The sequence below is a fragment of the Macrobrachium rosenbergii genome, chromosome 18 (assembly GCF_040412425.1).
Source record: "Macrobrachium rosenbergii isolate ZJJX-2024 chromosome 18, ASM4041242v1, whole genome shotgun sequence".
NCBI classification, from domain to species: Eukaryota; Metazoa; Arthropoda; class Malacostraca; order Decapoda; family Palaemonidae; genus Macrobrachium; species Macrobrachium rosenbergii.
In genome coordinates this window covers 10,256,734-10,281,979 of record NC_089758.1, presented here as the reverse complement: position 1 = coordinate 10,281,979, position 25,246 = coordinate 10,256,734, and the positions used below count along the sequence as shown (strand labels likewise).

Here is a 25,246-nt window from a genome sequence, read left to right as displayed (position 1 = left end):
ACTCGGACAGGTGCACTGGGACTTTTCTTTGAGGATCTATCCAGTTGATATGACTAGGTTCACTTCACATGGATTGAGGCTACGAGTATTTATGATTAATGGATCTGGAGAAGCATTTTATAATAAAAATTTTCATTTTTACATTAAATACCATGTATATTTACAGGATCTCAAAATTTGCTACCATGTGTATGTGGTCTTAATACTTTTAGTATTCTTCCCTCTGTAGATAATGGTGGAAGACTGCAGTTTTGGGTTGTTGACTGACAATTACTAATTTCTCTTCTGAGCCACCAATTTTCTGTTCATTCAGGCAAGTTGTAGTAAATCCTTGATACTGTAGGCATTTTAGAGTGGGTAAGGTTTTTGAGTTCTTTCCCATGTCAGAGGGTTCCATTTCCCCAGCTTCAGAACTTTTTATTTTATCAGAGTTTTTTCATAGACTGTATCTTCAAAATTTGATTTGTCCAAGCCATTTTCTTTTCCAAATAAGATGTACCTGAAAGCTGTTAGTCTCTCTCATGGCTGATATAGGAAGATAAAAATGTCTTGGTGAAAGTAAATGGTGTATGTTGCTGAAAGCAAATACATAATGCTATGCAAATCAAAATGATTTAAAACTGAGTAAACTCCTAAAAAAGTAAAGCATAGTACAGTATATACACGATTCTTTGTGTGAATACGAGTATAAAATTCAGGTTTTCCTAGCACGAATTTATTACACATATCAACTAGTAACCAGCTACTGTTGGGCAGCCGAGAGAAACCATGAAATGATTTAGCAGCCTTAAATAAAATAAAAAAAATTAACAGTTTAACTTGGCATTAAAAAATACCATATAAAACTTACTATAAATATCCTACAAAACTATGATATTGACCTTGTAAGCTTTATTAATTAAATTATCAACTGGTCAAAACAAGTCCAGCCACTATCCAAAGAAAATAAACATGCTAAAAAAAAGCACTTCTATCCTAGGAAAGCTAACAGTAGAAAATTTGATCTCTTGTGTAAAATCTTAAAAGCACTTAATGGTATGGAGAGCTACACAATTGAAAAAGTTAAAATAACAAACAGCAAATATACCATACTATATTCACTTCCCAACTTGTACGGCAGCCTGTATGGCATTTGCCCTTCTCAACTCGCATGGGAACCTTTATGGCATTTGCCATTTGCCCTCCCAATGCTCTTGGCACCCTGTATGGCATTTGCCTAACATTTTCTAATGCAGGTAAGATGAAGATAACTATAGTGTACAGTGGAATATAAAAATACAAAGGTTATCTTTTGTACTGTACAAAAGGAATTAACCATACTCATTTCTGAAAAGCATTTCGCTGAAGACATTACAATAAAAAACTTAGTTGCCAGATCTACAGTTGTAGCGCGGAAGTCTTAGGACTGAACAGGAGGATCTACATAATAGGGGTCCTTGTCAGCTTCCACTACCATGCAACCTCCATTACGGCTTTCCTCTATCAACTGGACTAACCCATTGGCCACGGTTTCAGCTCTGAAAGAAAAACATGAATCAGGATATATTCTATGACTGCATAATTTTAAATGCAAGAAGTTATGCACGAGCATTCTGTGCCTACAGTGAATGAAAAGCCTTCAGTGCATCGAATGTGGTGCACTGTAGGAATGGGTGTTTCCAGAGTCTCTTCATCCCCTACCCGCACCGCTGTTTAGCCTTTCATCTAACATTCATTCCTGCTTCGTTTATTCCATCTTGCCATCCAACCTCAGTGCAACTGAGGTGTACTTCCAGTCTCACATTTAGATCCTTGTACTTCACCTCCTGTATTTTCTGGATCTCTTCATACAACTGTCCAATCACCCAAACTCCCTCTTTTCAGTCCTAAGCACTGAATGATTGAAAAAGTGCCCCACTACTTGGCTTTATATTCTAAATTTCATGACATGCATTCATTTTTTTAGGTGGTATTGCATGGAAACCAGTGTAACAATTTAGGAGAGCAAAGGACTGGAGTTTTCCTAATAAAATCACTTAAGAACCCATGAGAGAAGCGAATGAAAAATGAAAAACGCATGGCATCAACGTCAAAAAGTGCACTGCAATACCAGATGAGGCACGCCTAATGCAACATACTCTGCTGCCAGCAAATTTAACAGTGAGGGATACTTGGAAGAAAACAGCCAGTCAAAAGAATAAAAATATGGAAACTGAAAAATTAAATTCAAAGGAATACAAGAAAAACTGACAGTAAATAAAGTATCGGGTACAGTAAACTTATAAGATGAACATTATTTTATACCTGTATATAGTACCATACAGTATATTATGATTGCAGGCACGGAAGTCACCTTAATACTCCATTAGTGTAGAACTGGCTTAACACTTATATAAAGGAACAATGCCCGTACAGTGTATCATTTAGTCCATAAGACCTCCTCATTCTAAGAGTATACCATGAAGCCTGTGTGATATTTTATGCTGTTTCTGTGTAGAGGATACGACTATGAAATATCAAACGAGTTCACGTGAAATGTACTCAACTAAAATGTAAAGACTGACAATACCCAGGAAATATGCGAAGATGAATGAAAATAAGAAATCAGTCAAACGAATGAAGGAATGCAGTTCTATATGATGATATAACAATTTGGTCACTAACAAATCAACGTTGTAACAAAAGAATCAATACGCATTTCATATCTAAATATTCGAATAAGAGTTTTAATTTTTGAAAAAATTATAAATGTTAAGCTTTTAGTGATCGCACAAGACTTTCTAGAATGCAGTATATATAAAAAAAACCATCTTGGAAAAAAGTCTTAAAAAGTACCCAAAAGTCAGCCATCATAAAATAAATCTAAAAAATGCTGACAGGATGAAATAGTCAAAAGTATTTCACTGGCAATGTAAAAAAATCATGATGCTTTGAGAAGTAATAAAGTATAGAAACTATATTATAAATATAAAAGTCACATTACAGACTGAAAAACAGAAAATATCAGCAAGGGCAATCAGCACCATATCAAAATCGTGCATATTATCAGGAAATGAGTTTAAAACTATGTATGAAAGCCGTACTAAAAAAATATGCTGGCTTTCAGCTCACAACAAAAAGGTTAAAATTACATTCATAAGTGACAATATCCAATACATTATGGTATCTGAAGGAAATTCCTCCAAATAAATTATTTATTAAAGCCACTCAACCAGATCCCCCAGCCCCCACCAGTACAGGAAGAATATTTTGTAGATCTTCCGTTTACTCATACCAATTCTTTTCACATGTAGTAGTACAGTATACAAAACTAATTACTATTAAAAATTAACCTTTCTTCGAATGACACAGATAAATCTCCACACTCATAAGAGAATGAGGCAGCTCTAATATGATACCCGTAAACAATTTAAACTGACCAAGGATTGCAATACCCTTTGAAAAATTTAAAAACAAAGACTTTATTACGACTCCATTTTATGTTAAAGACTTCTTTGTCGGTAAAATGATGCTACCTAGCAGCGGAGAATGATAAAAGTGTAAATTACTCACGTCATGTATTTAAGAGTTCCACCAATCTTTTCTAGAACAGCAGCACACTGGGGAGAGAAGGCGGTTTTCTTCGAGTCGACGATGAGGTCTGTCTGTACGAAGCTTGGGCACAGACACTGGACTTTAACTTTGGTGTAAGCATAGTGGAAGTCATGCTGAAAATATTAAGATGAACATTTAGAGAACAATGAAAACTGAAACAAATAAAATATCAGCATGTACGAGTATATGGTTTCAACTAAGGAAAGACCATAATAGAATATTTATTCAGGACGAAATTCCAGTCCAAAATCCCTACCTCAAACTGACGGTTTATTACTTTACATTTGTATTTTGATTAGACTTTCAATTGACAAGCGATTGTTATAAAAATTCGGAACAAAATAATCTCATTTAAGGACAATTATCATGATCTACCTTAGTCCTTGATTATAATCAGCATCACGAAATACACAAAACAATACTTCTGTTAACTTTTCCAACAATGGCACGAAAATTATCTCCAAAATAACATTTTCATTTATTTAACTTCGGCTGTGATTAAATTCCTCCCATGGGTTGCCAAGTGTCCATAAATCCCCGTAGGTGGGTAGTGCCGTCAGTACACCTCACATGGTGCACTGCAGGCATTACTAAGGTTCTTAGCAGGATCCCTTGGGCCCCCAGCTACAACTCCTTGCTTTCCTCATGCAGTTACCCCGTTCATATTCTCTTTCTTCCATCTTCCTTTCCACCCTCTCCTAACAATTGTTTCTTAGTGCAACTGAGAGGTTCTCCTCCTGTTACACCTTCCAAACTTCCTTTTCTCTCAATTTCCCTTTCAGCACTAAATGACCTCATAGGTCCCAGCGCTTGGCTTTTGGTCTAGATTTTATATTCCATTCCAATTTTCTATAAATGGACAGTCTTAACGGCTTTAATGAGTTACAGCAAAATACAGGTCCGAATTAAAGTGTGCACGACAGCATTTTAAATTTTAGTGGCTCAAGGCACGTGAACATTTATACTACAGAACTTTTAATTTTTCCATGATATACAGCAGTATACATATAATTCCTACTGAACCAACTGGGATACAAGACGACTTTGTGCAAAAAAAAAAAAAAAAAAAAAAAAAAAAAAGGGCAATCCTAAAATTCTTACCCCAAGACTTCTGCTGAGTCCAACGATGGCGTGCTTCGTAGTTGCGTAGGTGGGGCCAAAGGGCACCACCTTCAGGCCAGCGATGCTAGATACGTTGACGACGGTGCCTCCGGCCCCTCCTTTGTCAGCGCCCATCTTTTCGAGCGCTAAAAGCGTGCCTCTCATGCATCCTCCCTGTAGTATAAACATTGGAAAATTTAAGTTTGTATTGCTCCATAATCATTGCTTCTAGGAGTTATCATTTCACTTGTGTCCTGTCTTCTCCCTCCAACGTAGTTTACGCTTGGTCTGATTTTACTTTCCTACACTTCTCTCGTCCTTCAGAGCCAGGCCTACCCTTTCCTCCGGGGGTGGGGGTGGGACCCGAAAGCCCGTGGCGGCACTTCTGTATATATTTCCTCTTACATTTGTTACTTTACACTTGGCTTACAGGACATCTACACAAATTTACAAAATATACACAACCTTATGTGTAAGTTTTACACACACACACACACATATACATACATACATATATATATATATATATATATATATATATATATATATATATATATATATAAAAATATATATATATATATATATATATATACATATATGTATACATACACAAAAAAATATAATATATATATATATATATATATATATATATATATATATATATATATATATATATATATATATATATATATATATATAAAAATCAATGAAGGAAAGAGAAAGGATGGAGTGCTGTGAGGAATTTCGACTGTCGTCCTCAATTTAGCAGACTCGTCATTTAATTTGCAGACCGCTAAGAAAAGAGCGACAGTCGAAATTCCTCGCAGCACTCTATCGTTTCTCTTTCCTTCGTGGATTTTGTCTTTAATTATACATTCTGTTCCATATATATATATATATATATATATATATATATATATATATATATATATATATATATATATATATATATATATATATATATATATATATATATATATATATATATATATATATATATATATATATATATATATACATATACACATACATGCAAGGAGCACAAACAAGCACACTAACACGCGCACATATACACAAAAACTCAACACTGCATCAAAAGATGCCCACAATGGGAGAAAATAACCTCATGCATTCAAAGCCAACGTGTCGTTTAAGTAGCTGTCAAGAACCGTGAAGAGGGACCATCATGCCAGGCCACTCCAACTGGCACCTTTTATCGCGGCACTTACATCAAAACAAGGCGGTATTTTTAGAGGTCTCCTTCAGAGAAGAGACTTCTACGAAGCCGTAGCGATAGATCGGGGGATTTAGCTTTTAAAACATCCTTCAGTAGAGAAAATAAAGACTTTACAGCACTTGCTGAATTTATAAACAAAACAATAAACACTTCGGTAGGTCCGTATACATTCGGAAAGTAATGTGTTCCTTAATACGAAATGAATGATGGAGGACGAGTAAATAGTCACTTACAATATCAGGGACAAAATTCAGATAAAGGTCGTTTAATATGATTAACATACACACTTTCAAAAAGTTTCTATTATAAGCATCAGTGTCACAATAAAGAAGCTAAAAATGCGCTGAAGTTTCATCAGAGCAATCGAGTTTTCTGTACAGCGTAAATCAAGGCCACCGAAAATAGATCTATCTTTCGGTGCGGTCTCGGTATAATGCTGTATGAGCCGCGGCCCATGAATCTTTCAGCCACGGCCCGGTTGTGGCTGCCCTATAGCGTTGCCAGACGCACGATCATGGCTGACTTTAACCATAAATGAAATAAAAACTACTGAGGTTAGAGGGCTGCAATTTGGTATGTTTGGTGACTGGAGGATGGATGCTTAACATAGGCCTACCAATCTGCAGCCCTCTAGCCTCAGTAGTTTTCAAGATCTGAGGGCGGACAGAAAAATGCGGTCGGACAGACAAAGCCATCTCAATAGTTTCTTTTGCAGAAAACTAAAAATGAAACTAAAGACAGAATGGGATAAAAAAAAAAAAAATAATGGATAATTAACGTCCTCCTCTACAGTCAATGAAGCCGAACCATTCTTCTAAATGTAGTCGGCGACTCGATGCTTTGTATTACCTCACCTCCCCATTGATACATGGACACTGAGATACTCGTAAGTAGAGCTAAACGTACTCGATTGTCCCTTTTTTATTTTTCATTCGCTTGTTTAAACTGTCGTGATTTTCTATTTCATTACACAAGAGTACAGAAAATTTACTGTACAGTAGTCATTAGGAACATTGTTGTATTACTAATATTACAAAGGAAATTTGCTTGTGGAAACAGTCCTTTACATATAGGCGTCCACAATGAATGAATGAATGATTTTGAGTTATCTATGTCGTGACAACTGGGTCAAATACTACGATTACAAATATATATATATATATATATATATATATATATATATATATATATATATATATATATATATATATATATATATATATATATATATATATATATATATATATATATATATATATATATATATATATATATATATATATATATATATATATATATATATATATATATTATATTTACACATATAAGTAAAAAATGGCTGTATCTGAGCAGTAGCAAATTGGTGGTCATTCACTTTGCGCAGTGCATTATCCCTGCAATTGTCGCCTCGAGGTCTAAGTTTCACTTAATGAATTTATGACAGAAGTGTGACTCCATGAAATCTGGAAGACTGTCGCCGTAGACTTCATAACTTTGCACACAGTCAGGATTCCATACTCGGAGAATGACCCCACCGAAAACCGTGTCCAATCTCATTATCTCATCATAATAATTAAAAGATAAATATATTTAAAAATAACATCAAAAGAAATAAAGTTTAATTTTCACTAATTTCACATTTGTTTCGTTTCATATGCATGACTTAACCATGTGTATTTCATATAATTATATTCTCAAAATATATTATTCATATTGAATGAATCTCTAGCTTAGCCCATTAGACATTTATACAGTTATAAAAGTAGAGGAAAGTCATGTCAGTTTTGATACACAAGATAATTTTTCTCAAGGAATCCAGTAGTTTCATTAGGTCGGAAATGGCTTTCCTGGGCCATTTTTCGAAAGTTTTCAGCCTCGACAAAGTCAGGCATTTTACCAGTGTGTATGTATGTCTATAAGCATGTTAGGCATTTATATATATGTGCGTGTGTGTGTGTGTGTGTGTTTGGGTACACACACACACACACACATATATATATATATATATATATATATATATATATATATATAGAGATATAGAGAGATATATATAGAGAGAGATAGAGATAGAGAGAGAGAGAGAGAGAGAGAGAGAGAGAGAGAGAGAGAGAGAGAGAGAGAGAGAGAGAGAGAGAGAGAGAGAGATCGCAATAGCAATAACAATAATATTAATATGAGAAACAACTCTTTAAGTGTAACCAGGGCCAAATAAAAGAAAAAAAGCAGAGAGAAGATAAAGAGAGAGAGAGAGAGAGAGAGAGAGAGAGAGAGAGAGAGAGACAATAATAAGCAATAACAATAATATTAATATGAGAAACAACTCTTCAGTGTAACCAGGGCCATATAAAAGAAAAAGAAAAAAGGCCACTTACCAAATTAACGTCGACCGTGAGCTGCCAATTTTTTTCATTGCCAATACCTGCGTTATTTATAAGCAGGCCGACTGTTCCCAGTGTGTCGGTCGCTTTTGACCAAGCGTCTGAAACGACATATTATTTCTCGTGAGTCTGGAAAATGTCATGAAGGGAAAGTTTAATAATACGAAAACAAAAGGGCTAAGGCAAGTCTCGAGAAATGCGAAGCTAAAATGGCAGTGGTTTTCCAAAAATATTTACGTAAATGAATGTATGATTAAACAAGTGAGTCTATCTTCATTGACATCGTGGAGTACAGGATTTGTTAAGGAGTTTGGTCTCGTTTTGAGATAGTTATTCTTAAGTTAGGACCTCAAATTTCACAATGAGCTGTTTCATTACAGAGATCATAAATGGAGAAGTTGCCTATGAGCCGTTACTAGAAAGCTTATAAGCAAAATTTTCATTTAAATAAGGTGACTTGGGAAGGTCCTCGTCAGGGTGAATCATCAATAGGTTTCATACACTAGGAGATTATTATTATTATTATTATTATTATTATTATTATTATTATTATATTTCTACGTTTGTCATTATTAATATTATCTTTATAATTACTGTGACTATTATTATTACTGAGTCTAGACCTGACTTCTGTAACCACCAAAGGTCCCCAGCTGGAGTTTAATTGTATGCAATCTGTTTAATTGTCATCATTTTTAATATTTTTTTTACTATTATTCTCCATATTAGTACTGTCATTACCATTATGAATACTATTTTTTCTACTTCTTCAGCAACTGTGTGGATATTGCCGATTATCATCTTTATAATTTTATCTCATTATCTAGAATGTGTGTATTGTATCTGTATATTCCCTGAGCTGAAATAAAGGATATTATCATTATTATTTCTGAATATAAATCATAAACTGGGAGGTCACTTTTTAAAATAAATCTTGGACGTTGTAAAGAACAGCAACCCCAGAGTACCTGAGGGTTGTTTATCTTAACAAGCTAATATTTGGGGTGGCTGATGTTAACAAGCTCATTCTGATACTGGCGGTGCATCTGTTTGTTGTCGGCCAAATGGAATGTCCCTTCGCCGTGTTCAGTACTGGGGGGTGGCTGATGTTAACAAGTTCATTCTGAGGATAGCCAATCTTTAGCCTACATGGGTACTCTGGGGTTGCGGATCTTTACAACGTCCTAAATCTTATACTGAGTTGCCAACTCTTGTTCTGATAAACAGGAAGATACCGCTGAACAGGACAAAAAGTGGAATGCACTTCATTAAAAAGTTTTGCAGGTTAAGTGATCTCCACATGTCGTAGACTCAGATATTACCTTCGAAATATGAGTTAAATGTAAAGACTCGAAATATACATTAAATGCAGAGATAACTAAAAAATACAATAAACTGGAAGTTAATCTGTACTAAAATGCAACAATTTCACAAATCTAGAATCCATCCCCATATTGTCATAAACTGGGACACTGCCTCTACCAAGTCATAAAAGCTTGAAGTTACGTCAAAAGTCATCAACGGGGAACCCACATCGTAAAGAAGCCATATACTGAAAGGTTCAAGTGGAAAGTTTTTTTTTTCTAAAATGTACCATTACTGAAAACAACAATATATAAATGAAGCCAAAATTAAACCAATACTATTATCCAGTAACAAGAAAGGAGTGGCATTAAGCGGACCATACACACACCCCACCACCTACTTCTGAAATCCTCGTCTTTGGTGACGTCACACTTCACAAACATGACGTTGTTGGCGCCATGTTCGGCTTGCAGCTCCGTCTCGGCGACTTTCCCCTGCTCTTCGTTTATGTCTGTCACGCACACCTGTCAGGTGGAAAAGAAGCCATTCATACCACCCGTCAAATCTTAAGGGGTTGGAAAAAAGATGGATAACAGAAAAAATAGTTTCACCTGTTTATTAATTTATTAATTTTTCTTTTTAAAGCGGAATCTCTTCTTTCCATATTTCCCCTTACCTCATCTTACTTCGTACTCATGAACACCATGTTATTTGGAAGCTCTGTGGGCTTGCTCCATATGAATAGGGTTCATCATCTGAATAATAATAATAATAATAATAATAATAATAATAATAATAATAATAATAATAATAATAACACCTCTACTTAATAACCTCAACTAATCGGACTTCTGTACTTATCTGCTATATTATTATCAGTATTTTTTGCTTGGCTACCTTTTCTGAGGTCATAGATTTTTAAAATGCCCTCCTAAATTGAATGTTGAGAGTAGAGTACAAGTCAGTTTAGGTAAAGAACTGTGGAATTCCTTTAGGTGTAAGATATCTAAAAAATATTAAAGTGCAGGCTACATAATGTAGGATCTTTGTTACTTAATGGACTTTGTCACTTATCAGAAGGCCAGACTATCCCCCGCCCCCCCACCCAAAGTGTCTGCTAAGTTGAGGTGCTACAGCAACACCATTTTACATTCATGCCACTTTATAGGAGCGTTCGTTTCAGGCAATGAGCCACTCAGCAAAGCTGAAACAAACTTACCGCAACCTAAATCCGGGTCCAGCAAAAACAAACAGCTCGTTACGACTGTGCCACATTCCACAAAACTTTGCAATGGATATTTCAAGAAATTTTCAAGGAAGGCTGATCAATGAGAAAACTGACAAATCCACCCTACTCTGGGGGAAGTCGTCCATGGTAAGAGACTATCGATTAAGTTTTCAGTTCTGGTTCATATTCACTCAGGAAAATATAAACAGTACAGCCTCGTCGATGCTGACACCAAAATGTGAAAACAAGCCGTATATTGAAAATACGCCTAAACTAATTACATAGAGATAAAACAAAATAACTACCAGTATCATGAAACAAAACGCAATAATTACATATATAGCAACGTAAAATGTAAAGAATATTGAAGAAACTAAAATACAAAAGAACTATCAATGAGGTACAAAAGATTAAAAGCAAGGGAAGTAGGTAAAATTTAAATAAATCGCAAGAGCTAAAGGAATTACAAGTACACTTAATATGAAAAGAATTACGAGTATCACATAAATGAAATCCAAGATCTTGCGGATAAGTTCAAGTAAAATTCATGTATAATGTCATCATAACCCATTTCCGACATTATTAGGAGAAAAAGATAAACAAGTCTTTAGTAATAAAGAAAGGGGAAGGAATCCACCTGAACCCGTAAAAATAAAAAAAGAGGGAAAAAATACCCAAAGACTTAAAAAGGACGACTAGCACCGAGTCCCCACATGGCGCACTCCAAACTTAGATACGTCCTGCACAACAATCGCTCTTCTGAGAAGCGAGAACTGAATGACACTTGTCCTCAATAGCTGACTTTATCCTGATGCGGGTATTTGATTTCTTAATTATGAATTCGCAGAATGGAAAATGAAAACAATCCAAGTAAACTCAGGAAAAATAAATACATGGAAAATAAGAACACGCTGAAGCTGGTTAACACATGATGAGCGTCGCAGTGATTCACATTCCAATGCGCACCCCCCCCTCCATCCCAGCCTACACTTCACCTCCGTCTACCACTTCCACGCTTCCCTCAACACTTCACTCTCATCACACTTGACTTCAGCATTAATCATTTTAAAAGATTATTAGAGCCAATTATTCCACCATGTTTGCTTTTACATGTCGTATTTTGACGCCTCCTTTCTATAAAGTCAGTTTTCAAAATAAATTCACAAACATAATACACTTACGCTCTTAAGACGATAAACGCAAGGAATAAGAGAGAGAGAGAGAGAGAGAGAGAGAGAGAGAGAGAGAGAGAGAGAGAGAGAGAGAGAGAGAGAGAGGCTGATAACTGTTAATCGAGGCAACACTGCTCCGTCATAGACAAGACTTGATTATCAGCCCAGGTGTTTTCCAGCACTTGAAACTCAGCAGAACCGAGAAACTGCATTTAATTCCGGCACGTCCGCCCTGATCGGGACATGAAGGAGTGATAAAATCATGACATTTAACACCTGTACAAGGGCAGGATACTACGATTGGTTATGCAGGGCACGGTGGACGGTAGCCATAAGCCCGGCGAGTAGACCAAGGAGAGTCTACCTACATGCACTGGATATTAAAGAACCTCGTGCTGGCTGGATTGAGGGAGCACGAGTCAAAGGGTTATACCTATGCCCTGACTACGTCAGGCCACTTCGTTTCAGTTCCCGGGTTTCATAATTTTACTTGTAAATATTTTTATTTTTTCATTTTTGCATGTTCATAAAAGCTATTATAAACTTAAACCATTTCCAAACCTGAAGTCAGTTATTCGTCTTGTAATTGCTGATACATACATATTACAATAGTCACGAAGGTTGTCAGAGCATTACTGTAACCGCAAGATAAAGAGTGGATTAGATGGGTCTGGAGTGAGTATAGTAATGGGCAGTAATGAGGCCCGAGAACCACCAGAATGTATGAGCCATGGTATGAGGTGAATGGGAACTCTTACGGGCAAACAGGTCATCACATAACCACTTACTGTCAACATCTAAACTGTGATTAATTCATATCACAAAAATTATACTAAATTAAGGAAACGAAAAAGAGCTGGATGAAAATGCATCTTTACCAGAGAGAGAGAGAGAGAGAGAGAGAGAGAGAGAGAGAGAGAGAGAGAGAGAGAGAGAGAAGAGAGAGAGAGAATAATCCAATGCACATATTTTCTTAAATGGAAAAACATCACGACTGACAAATTTAAAACACGAGTGTTCATAAGAAAAAATTGTTAAACAAACATGTCCTGTTTACTTTGTTATGATATAATAACAGTCATGAGTGCGCGTGTGAGCGCGCGCACCCAAACGGGCGGGTGCGATAATGAGGAGAGAACAAGTTTACAAAGTAAACAAGTTGTGCTCTTATTTATTTCTTATTTATATTTCACACAATGGGCTTGGTGTTTATCGTCGGGAAAGCAAATATCTGCATGTAATTACACGTGTATACAAATGTATCTGGTGATAAGCATAAGCCACGTATATGTGTGGTGCCTTAGTTAAGTCTATGACCATAGTCAAGGAGTCTTCAAATCGATTACAAGCAAGAAGCCCTATCCACAACCCTGCTTAAGAAGTCCCCTTCACTAGTACAAACAAGAGGTCCTCTTCAAAAGCACAAACAAGAAGTGGCCTTCATGTCAAGTGTTTTCAGTGACCAAGGACTTCAGTAAGCTTCTTTATCACTCTCTGGCTATTCAAAACAACGTTTTGTCTTTATTAACAACGAACAAACGAATGACACAACTCATAGCTGTACTTGTGTACAGAACGAGATAAAAGCGAAGAAAATCGCGAAAACAGTTTTGTTTCTTTATGGCAGTAAACGATGGCTTTGATTCACATAATAACCAGCTATACGTATTCGATAAGCACTACACTGTCTGCACTCCTGATGAGTTTTTTCATGCAATATAAAGAGGACAAAGCTCCACAACTTAAACAGTGTTGGAAGTGCAGATTCTAAGAAACACGAGAAAAATTACAAAAACACCCAAAAACTGAAAATCACCAAAAGGACATCCTCATTCCAGTCACTTAACGCAGGTGCCATATTGCAGGAGAGTGAAATCATCCTTTCTTCCATGAGGATGACGGAGGAAAAACGCACAAACCACCTGCTACTTAGCTTTGGCATGAAAATGCAACTTTTCACACAAAAAAAAAAAGCAACTTTTCACACACAAAAAAAGCAACTTTTCACACACACACACACACACACACACACACAAAAAAAAAAAAAAAACAGAAAACTAAGAGGATGAATACCGATTAGGAAAAATAAACAGAATACACATATATGGAATCTGAAAACTCCACGCTGTTGAATATTTTGAAACTAAAACACTGGCTAACCGGGTAACTGTTTACGGCACATAAACTCTCTTGGTCATCTGTTAGGACATGAGCCTAAACTAACAAGTGTTGTTTTAATTAACCTTGCTTGAAGGTACACTCACGCACGTTTTTATATGAATAACCTTTGTTGTTACTTAGTGTCAAATCTGCATTCCTTTAATCTTCGTACATTCACCTACTTCTTTTAAAAAATATGGGTAGTCTAATATATCTGTCTGTCTGTCTCTCCCTCTCTCTCTCTCTCTCTCTGCTTCTAATGCCACCTTGCAGCCGTATGCTATCTCTCTCTCTCTCTCTCTTTACGGGACTACTCTGCTAAGCGGAACGTGACAGAAGAGATAGGACTTTGGGTCGTGGCCTCCTGGGTATTAGGTACGGGAAAGCTTTCACTTGGATGCTCTTACTTTCACCACAACTGACACTCCCTTGAGTCTTCCCATCCTTCTCATCTATATCTTACTACTACATTTAATTACTATAATCAAGGACCGAACGATTCAAAAGGGTTAGGTAAGCTTAGGCTCAATAGAATACTCCCTGTATCTTCTATAGACTTAGGGTAGTCCGGCTGAAACCTTCCTCCCACTTCCAAATACGGGGCCATTTCTGAACAAGCTTGAGTGCTGAGACAAGGCCACCTTGATCTAACAACACAAAAAGCGTGAGCATAGGAATTTATATGATGAGGCTTGAAATTAGGAATATCCCCGCCGAAAATAATGCTAAAACTTCCAGTGAGTGAAATAAGAGTGGTCATCTTCAAAACCACGACCAGGCAAGCTGGCAACATCCCCTCACGAATCGCCGCCTGGCTGAAACGCGTCTTTTGTTCCCTCCCAAGCGAAGCCTTCAGCACTAACGAACGCTTTTCGAGCGCTGAAACTTTATCATCCGTGGCCTTAATACTTGAGGAATCCTTTCCGAGCGCTGTAACGTGATCTTAAGAAAGATTCCTTTGACATCCTACTTAGGATTAGGCAATCACACTCTGAAACGTGACGCTCTAATGGTGATCGTTACTGAAGGTGGTCCTACAAGACGTCGGCATTGATACCCAAGAGGTCTTTCGCAAAAAATGCGGGGATTACCAACTGCTGCAATGCATGTCATCTTGATACTTTTTCTTTTTCTTAATGCTTCTGTGCTGACTGAATGGTATTCCTTCTGGCATTGTAATTTCGTTGAGAACACGTCAGTAACATGCTTAATTATACCATTCTCTTGTTGTAAAATACTCATATTCAAAACTATGTACAGTTTTAAACTCATTATTAGATATGAAATCTAAGCCTCACATGATAGATTTATCTTTTCGATTAGAATAATATTAAATACAAGACATCTACACACACACACACACACACACAAAGAGGAAAAGAGAGGCGCGGACACTTGGATTAACTCTAAATGCTTATTTCATGTTATGAACCACTTCTGGGTAAAAGCGTTTTTCCTCTTTATGATTCACCGTATAGGAATTTTAATTCCATAATTGAATACATTAGACCACTCGTTAGTGAGAATAACTCAACGAAAGCCACTTGACCGTGAATAAATAAAACCACACTGACCGATGCATTGTGATTTCATAATTACACTAAGTTACCAAAGCCACTGGGCCATCTCTGCTAGCGACGAACCCCTATGACCATAAATTTGATTTAAGCCGTGTCTGTTTTAAGAGAATTTCTAAAGAAGGACGAACCTAATTTGACGTAATTTTATATATACAAGGTGATTGAAAAGTAACTCCCTATTTTAAAATGTATATATTGTAATGTTTTTCTCATATTTTGTGTGTATGTTCCTTAATGTATGGGAATTAAATCTATGATGTTGTTTTTTGTTCTGATCGATTATAAGTATTTTAAAATAAGGAGTTACTTTTCAATCACCCTGTATGTTCACTGGGTAGTTGGCGTAGTTCAGTCGGATAAATATTCAAATTTCATCGATTCCAAACAAGGGTTAACAGCACACACACACAGAGAGAGAGAGAGAGAGAGAGAGAGAGAGAGAGAGAGAGAGAGAGAGAGAGAGAGAGAGAGAGAGTCTTGCAAGCACTTACTTTGGCGCCTCTTGCTAGGAGTGCCTGAGCGAAGGATCGGCCTAGACCTCTCGCAGCCCCTGTAATGAGAGCCACACTACCGATGATCGGCATGGTGTCTACCCGCCTGAAAAATAAAAAATAGGACTAAAATTAATTCACGATCTATTATAACAATTTGGATCTTTCCTAGATAGTTACCCCCACGGGTTTTAACCCGGTATGCATCCATCTTTGCGGCGTGTTTAGTACAAGCCCGTTGGGGATGACCGTAAAAACAAACAAAAGACTGTAAATATCATAAAGATAATGACCCCCAAGAAATATTAGTCCTAGATAGGGTCACTATCGGGGAAAGATCCAACAATTTGTACTCATTCCTTTCGTGTTTTAAATATAAGCTAATATAAACCTTCTTGCAGTGAAAAGTATAAACTACTTCACTTTCGGTTTCATGCAAAAATGCTCGGTGTCACGAGGAAGCGTTATCACTGGGTCTAGCCGACCACCTATGCACAAAATGTAGCCTACTCATATTCGCGGCAAATTTCAATTCACGCGTTCCTGATTGTTTGACACTACCTGAATTTTGTCAAAGATATAGATGATGTACAATGAGTGCTTGGTGTACAGATAATATACAATACTGCTTGGTGTACAGGTAATATACAATGACTCTTTGGTTTCTAATATACAAAGACTGCTTGGTGTATAGATAATATACAAAGGCTGTCTGGTGTAGAGAAGATATACAATGACTGCTTGGTGTAGATATATAACGACATCTTGGCGTATAAATAATGCATAATGACTGCTTGGTGTACAAATAATATACAATGACTACTTGGCGTTGAGAAAATATACAATGACTGCTTGGTATAGAGATAATATACGATTACTTCTTTGGTACAGAGATAATATACAAAAAATGCTTGGTGTATAAATACTATACGACTGCTTGGTGTATAATAATATACGACTGCTTGGTGTATATACAACCAATGACTGCTTGTTGCAAAGATTAGAGATAAAGGTTAGAAACCATGCATGCTTTTTGCTATGTGGCATCACTGCTAGTTGCTCATTCCATTGTTGAACCGGCTGTTGCTTGGCAGCCTTTGACTCGTGAGCTGCACTTATTGGTGTGTGTTCACTGTTATTAAATTACGAAACATTTTTCAACAAAAAAGCATGAAAAGTGTAAATGTTATTGATCTGCGATCATAATTTAAGATCTGAGGCTAAATTGTGCTTTCCGTAATTGTTCTCAGAAATGTCTTTCACTTCCCCAATCGACACAATGACACAGTATCTAGCGAATCGTAACATGCATACAATCTTACGAAACAAGCCAGCAGACCCGAGCTTGCAGATTTAGAATCCTACTTATAAAATTAAATGACTTCGAAGCTCAACTTATCTTACATGCATCTCCAAATCCTATACTGGTCTGAGACAGGTGACGCCTTATTAAGTTCCTTAATCATTTGTGTGATATCATCTTGTCACCTGTAAGATGAAGGTAGCTGACTTGGAGAGAGAGAGAGAGAGAGAGAGAGAGAGAGAGAGAGAGAGAGAGAGAGAGAGAGAGAGAGAGAGAGGTCGATTGTAACTTCCTGCTGAAAACTCTCGTCAAATACATGAGTGACTCACAGAAGGTTGGTTCGTTAGATTGCGTTGGCCTTATGTCAGAATGGACCTGCCCAAAGTCGGTAAATGTAGAACTTAAAGGTTTTAGGAGATCTAGTATGTATATACGGACCCTCTCAACCAACAGCCTCTAATCAAAGAAGTTACTTTTTACCCTTTTATACCCTTCAAAAAATGTCAGCTTGTAAACACGAAGTTTTCGTTTCGCAATACTGTAGAAGGCGTGAACTGAAAATATCTAAGATTTTCGTACAACTAAACGGTCAAATTAGCTCAGTTGAATACGTTTTACCTTGCTGCACCCTACCCCTACAAGCAAGACCTTATGCAGTGACAATCTTCAGCAGGTCTTGGCTATAGTTTGATAGTGGTCGTCCTATATTACGGGCTGCCCTGTAACAAGAACCCGTTTTGGGACAAGGCCAACCTAATGCAACCGCAGCAACTTAAGTTTATGGGTTTTTTCTCGCTTCCTCGGTTACAAAGACGGAGATTCTGAAAATGGTTCCAATTTCTCTTGACCTATTTATTTTTTAGAAATTCTGAAATATGGCTCAAAATCTCTTTATGTATTCCGTTTTTTACAAATGTGTATAATTTTTGAATTTAATGACATTTATAGTTACCTTTCAACTAAACTATTTACCATAAAGTATGCATGTACGTTTGCGCACGGCAACCAACAGAGACAGAGAGAGAGAGAGAGAGAGAGAGAGAGAGAGAGAGAGAGAGAGAGAGAGAGAGAAATGCATTGTCATAGTTTACTTCGGATACATTCTTCAAGAGTCCGGGATGACCCTTCTTCCAAAGCTCTTTCCCCAACCAAGGCGGGAATTCCGCTATGGCGCGCTTTGCTGACAAGAATTTTTCTTGCGCAATGTCAACAACGGTCTTCCCCGACCTTTTCATGGTAATTTCCTCTTAGAAAAAAAATCCAGGTGAGGATGGGCAGCGCCTGACGACGCACTCATTATGGCGAGGCAAAATGTAATCTCATCGTTGAAGGTTTCAAGATGATAAATATGGGAGACAGAGAGGGATGCCATTATTCTTTCTTTCTTCTCTATCCTCCTACCTCTCTTCTGCATACACACACCTACGCAAACAAGAGTTCCGCCCTCCCTCCTCGTTGTTGTTCAAGATGAAGCCAAACTGATGCCCTTGAGGGCAGCCCGTAAGCCTCTTCCTCTAACCTAGCACAAGACAGACACTGAGACACTGTTGACCACATTAATGCGTCAAGCAGTTACACGTACATGACACGAATACAGGAAATGTTAGTGGTCATTCTCTCAAAGCAGTTCTCAGACGAGTCTAAGACAGCGGAAACGGAAGCAGAGAGTGATTTTCAATCTCTGACAGTCAAGGGAGAGAAATGGCTATCGGCTTGAGAAATCAGAGGATATATCTTCTCCAGAGATTACATACGGGATCAGGTGCTCGTGAAAGAGTTACGCGCGACCTTGGAGTTATGTGCCTGCCTAGAATTAAGAAGAGGAAACGCACATACAAAAGGTAATGCTCCCAAAATTTACAGAGTTTGTTATGAACAGTCAAACACAAGCGGATCTCGGGATAACAAAGGAGTCATGAATACCACTGAAGGTGTTGTTGCCACGAGCACGATTTTTCCTGGAACCATTTGGCCTGTTTCCCACAAAACTGTATCAAGTTTATTTCATGAAGAAAAAAATGGAAGCTCAAGCTTGTGTAACAACAGAGCTAACGAATGTGTGCAACTACGGTTTTGTCACTGATATACGAAAGAAGTCTGGCTACTTTGGCAGAAGTTTGGCGGAGGGCTGTCAAAGATGGCTAGAGAAAAAAATGCGATTCTAAGACATCCTTGTATTTTTTTTTTTTATTTTCTTCTTTTTTTGAGAAAATTTTAAAATCTCTTACTCAGAGTGACTGCAACTTCCATGGAAAATAAAAGCAGAAAGTGGAACACTCTGATTTTATATTTCTTTTTCTCTTCACTCTGCCCCCTTTCACATTCTTATTGGATTTCTGTACAGAAAAGCCCTAATCAGATTAAAAAAAGAAGTAACAAAATGATTTTTATAAAGAAACAAGAGAAGAATAAGAAGAAAGAAGCGAGTTTAGACTGAACCGCAATTTAAAGAGACTTCAAACTCCGTAAAAAAACATCAGAAGCAAAACTAGACATTTTTATTTTAGAATATACCTTTATTTACCACAGACTAAAAGACCAACCTAAGTGAAAAAAAAAAATCACTTTGTACAAGTACGCACTTTATCTTCAGCAAATGGCTGGGGTGACGTCAACAAACAGCACATGTCAGTCGTTATAAGTGACTCCACTTTGATTACATTCAGCCTATCCCAGCAGCTTCTACTAGACACAAATTTACACAGGTTTGTACATACAATACGCACACATATATATACTGTACGTATGTATATATATATATACATAATTATATATACATTATATATATATGTATGTATACATATATATGTATGTATATATATATATATATATATACACAAACACACCACACATTCTAATATACGCGTGCTGCATACTGAGAGCTTGCAAACATGCACATGCTTAACAGAAAGTAATTACATTTTAAATACTGTGAACATACAACTTTACTGCTAATGTTGACTCTCTCTCTACATCATGCGGGCAGATGCTGAAGCAACATGAAATAAAACAAAATAAAAGCCGTTCTCGGGTTTGATATCACCGGCGCAGTGCTTTTACTCAAGCCAATTCAAACTAATTCAAGCCCGAAGTTTCGACTTGTGAACTGCATCACAGTTCAATAAAGGTTTTCAATAAGCCTTTCCAATTCAAATGCGCGAATTTGGATTAAACACTGCAACGCCGGCAGGCATCCTGTTAAAGATCGGTCAATATATTTCATATATTTTTACAGTTCACGCACCCATTAAAAATAACAGTCATTACTGTCAACGCCATTACATTTAAAGCGTTGCTCACTTACACGACAAAAACAACAAATATTCCAACTCGTACAATAACTAAAAGGAGTGTCACATTCACCCTAGTGCCCCAGAATAAATCAGAATACATCAACAACAACTGAAGTTAACCTTTGGTATTCTACGTCAATCTTCTGCTGAGAACTCATATTTGGACGATGGTGGTCGCGCCTTCTTCACAGGGGCAAGGTCAACCTTCTGTCTGTCAAAAAAGAGAGAGATTCAAAATTGACAAAAGAACTGTGAATTGCACGTAAGGCATGAGTTACTTATACGCAAGGGACAAATGAGAGAGAGAGAGAAAAAAAAAATAATATGCACCGTTTTCTCAGGTGGGATGAGAATTACCTCGTCGGGACCATCTTGTTTTATTTACATGATGGCAAATTCATTGCTTTCGTCAACAGAGGATCGATGGGCTTAAGGATACAGGTTTAAAACATAGGCTGACCCCAGCCGGGATAGAACTTGGTACCCTGGCTACTAAGGCCCAGATGGTGAACCATTAATATACGAGGGGCACTCCTTTCACCCGTCCACCATCACTAAAAACCTGACACTGAATTGAGCTCCAAGGTCAAATAATGTGCATGTAACGTTACACACTACCGCAAATGGCATCTGCCAGACACACACACACACACACACACACACACACAGAGAGAGAGAGAGAGAGAGAGAGAGAGAGAGAGAGAGAGAGAGAGAGAGAGAGAGAGAGAGAGAGGGGTCTTAAGCCTAATTTAGGAACATAGAGTCTTCATTATACCTTCAGTATACTTATACTTCTTTTTATCTGATATGATTCTTTTGGTTCTGTTGTTACAACTTTTAAAAAATAACCACTTTTTTATGTGTGTAAGCCTTCTAAAGTTTAAGTCCTAAACATAAAATTTACATACCATTTGAAGCGACATAAGTGTGTGATAATAATGACAGTAACCTTATGTGAAGGTTGAGTACTGTGATTTCTGTAAGTTTTCCAACACGGGAAGTATCAGTGCCCTCAAACTGCATCTCAATCAAAGGCCTGTAAAAATTTCACATGGAAAGGATAAACTATTTAAAGCATAAAGAGAAGTTAATGTGTATGGCAGCAGTTATGTTCGTTTTTGTCTTCTGCTTTTTCTCATTTTCTTTTGGTCAAATCTCTCAACAGAAAGCTACAAGGGACTGGAATAATATCTGTGATAACTTTTTCCTCATCATTTATTCTTTCCCAAATACTGTAATCAGTTTTCATTTGTCCCATCACTCGACAGAGAGAGAGAGAGAGAGAGAGAGAGAGAGAGAGAGAGAGAGAGAGAGAGAGAGAGGGGGAGCTAAAGATCGTCTCTGTGTGTCTATTTGCAAGCCAGTGTTACTTTTTAGTAAAATAACTACTGCAGAATATAAGTCAACGAAAGTTACCAGTTTTGCTTAGCCTATATAGTGCTAACAACTATAATAATATTAGTAATATTTTCTCTACAGTGCCCGAAGCTGCTGTGTAAAGATCAAGGCCTCAGGCCGGCCTAATAGTTGAAAATGAATATGACCTACAAGTTGTCACTACTATTATTGCTCTCTCTCTCTATATATATATATATATATATATATATATATATATATATATATATATATATATATATATATATATATATATATATATATATATATATATATATATATATATATATATATATATATATATTTCAGCTGGACTGAGGCTACCGCACACAGCCTAAATATTCTCTGAAATTTGCTTTTTTTCTGTTACCGACCAAAGTAACTATATTTTCCTTAGAACACTGACAATTATCACACAAACCGCCCTCAAACCACGCTTAAATGACAGACCATACAATAAAAAAAAATAAGAATCCTAAAAAATCCTTAACAACATAAAGAACAGAAAAAATAAATAAAATGAAACCAACGATTCACAGACTTTAAGGCCACGGTCTTATGACGTCATGCTACTAGTAGTAGTGGGAGGGAGGGGCCCGCGTCGTAATGCTGCATTCTGATGCTGGGTCATGGTTCTTGCAGATGTGTGTTTTCTACACTAGATAAGAATGAAAGGAAAGCGAGACATGCAATTAGCTCGAGATGAGACGTATAATTGCGTAACCACAAAGATGAGTAAACATACAGTGACGTGTAGAGACAAAACAGTCATTATTTACTCATCTTGCAGTTCAGATTCTTCGTTTTTGTAACAGAGAATGACATGTAAGCGACAAAACAATCATTCATTTATTCATCACGCAGTTCTAGCTCTTCACATTTGTAAAACAGACACACGTGTAAATAAAAGTATATATGGAGAGAGAGAGAGAGAGAGAGAGAGAGAGAGAGAGAGAGAGAGAGAGAGAGAGAAACTATCACTCCAATTCAAGTGGAGTTCTTGGTAAACAAGTGCTTTTATAGGGCCATCTTTCATAGGGGCCATCTGGGCAAATTGGGTGACACTGTTCGAAACTCGTCTGATATGATTTGCTTGTTCCATGTGACCAGACAAAATGATAAAAGGTTTTCTTGGTAATTCAGATAATGATAGCTACTGTAATAATAATAATAATAATAATAATAATAATAATAATAATAATAATAAAAATAATAATAATGACTAAGCTACAAAAAATTAATAATAATAATGACAATGTTAATAATAATGATGATGATGATGGTAATTAATAATAATAAGCTAAAAACAAATAAAAATAATAATAGTAATAATAATAAGTTTAATTAAAATAATAATGACTAAGCTACAAACTAATAATAATAATCATCATCATCATCATCATAATATATTAATAATAAATGCCAAGCTACAAAGTCGATTACTGACAAGAACAAAACGAGTTACAATGACAATCCACATCTCAGCTTAATCTCGAGCTGGGGTCAACTGTCTTTACGAGCCTCCACCACATGTTTCTATCTTGACCGGTTCATTTCGTAATTGGTATCAGCAGATGTTTTACGCACGAATGCCATTCATAACTCCAACGCCCCCTATTTAAACCATCCTGCCTCTGAACTCAAGGTTTTTTTCTCAACAACAACAGCAACCAATAATTATAATAATAATATTCATAACTCCAACGCCCCCTATTTAAACCATCCTGCCCCTGAACTCAAAGGTTTTTTCTCAACAAAAACAACCAATAATAATAATAATAATAATAATAATAATAATAATAATAATAATAATAATAATAAAATATTTTCTTAAAGATGCGAAAATATACAAACCGTACGGTTTCTCACTTTAAAAAAAATCGCGTTTAATAATATATGAACAATTCTCGTGATCTTGTTACTTAAACGCTATATACTTAAAACTATTAAAACATTATATATTTTCTATTAATGGCATCTGCAAAGACCTCCATACAACTACTTTCAAACGATTACATAAAAGGCATTTGTCCTAACTGATAATAAGTTACTTGTAAAATTACTGAACGCTACTGAACAATTTAATAGTTCTGCTGCTACACCATTTATAAGTTACTTCAAGATATACAAGCTCTGTGTTCATTTTGCTATTAAAGTTACTGAACACCAAGTCCTGTGCACATACTAATTAAAAGTTACTTAACAACGCAAAATGCCTGCGTATCCGTCACTTGTATTTTACTAAACACTTAAACTCTCGCGTCCGTGTTATCTGCAAGTTAACACTATTAAAATTCTTGCGTTCACGATTCTCGAGTTACTGACACTCAAATATTCAAAGTGACGTGACTGCAATAATATTTATAAGATGTGACCCACGCCAAGTTCTAACTCGTCTGACATCTCATCTCTTCACTTTTTTACTTGAAGGAAATATTCTCCACCACTTCCCTTTTTCTGTTATTAACACCCTTTTTTTTTTGCCACAAACTTTCCTCCCGATTGGTATGTGCCACCGATACGTTCAAAGTAGCTAGACCCAAGACCTACGAACGCTGGGTAAACTCTCTCATTGGGCGGGAAAGAATACTGTAAGCGCATGCACGTATTCCGTATCAGAGGCCTTATCGATCTTTCAATTGCAGAGATCATGTTCATTGTCAAGCTTACTTTACTGGGCCAAATAAATAAGTAAATAAAGAACATTTCATAAGAAATCTCGGTCCCTATTTCACTCACCGCCTAACAACCAGCTTTGGTGATTTATCCGGCGATCTATAAGGCACAAAACAAGACTTCTATTCATTCATTTGTTCGACAGGATGGCACAAAAAAAAAAAATCATAAACATTTCAGATAAGGTCAGGCATCTTCCTAGTGACAATCAAACCAAAACTCCCTTGCCCTGATTACCTAATATCTAATAAAACATTTATACGAATTATTCTATCCCAAAGAATAGTCTTCACTTGGTCCTTCGTCTCTCAAGCATCTTGCTCTTGAAATAAAGATTCATCGCATGAAAGCTAG

At 36.6% G+C, this 25,246-nt stretch overlaps 1 protein-coding gene across 5 annotated transcripts in view; it reads right to left on the bottom strand.

The window, feature by feature from the left end:
* Positions 1–556: 556 nt before the first annotated feature.
* LOC136848093 (15-hydroxyprostaglandin dehydrogenase [NAD(+)]-like) overlaps positions 557–25,246 on the bottom strand; it is a 51,068-nt gene continuing 26,378 nt past the window's right edge. The window contains exons 2-9 of one of the 5 annotated variants that reach the window (XM_067120289.1): positions 22,758–22,874; positions 20,942–21,032; positions 16,226–16,331; positions 9,995–10,118; positions 8,284–8,390; positions 4,675–4,848; positions 3,532–3,686; positions 557–1,517 (exon numbers count right to left, since the gene is read on the bottom strand). In XM_067120289.1, coding sequence (XP_066976390.1) covers positions 1,400–1,517; positions 3,532–3,686; positions 4,675–4,848; positions 8,284–8,390; positions 9,995–10,118; positions 16,226–16,331; positions 20,942–20,979 — 822 coding nt within the window. In that variant the 5' untranslated portion in view covers positions 20,980–21,032; positions 22,758–22,874 and the 3' untranslated portion in view covers positions 557–1,399. The remainder of the gene's footprint in view (positions 1,518–3,531; positions 3,687–4,674; positions 4,849–8,283; positions 8,391–9,994; positions 10,119–16,225; positions 16,332–20,941; positions 21,033–22,757; positions 22,875–25,246) is intronic. The other 4 variants (XM_067120290.1, XM_067120287.1, XM_067120288.1 and 1 more) reach the window with 4 other exon arrangements.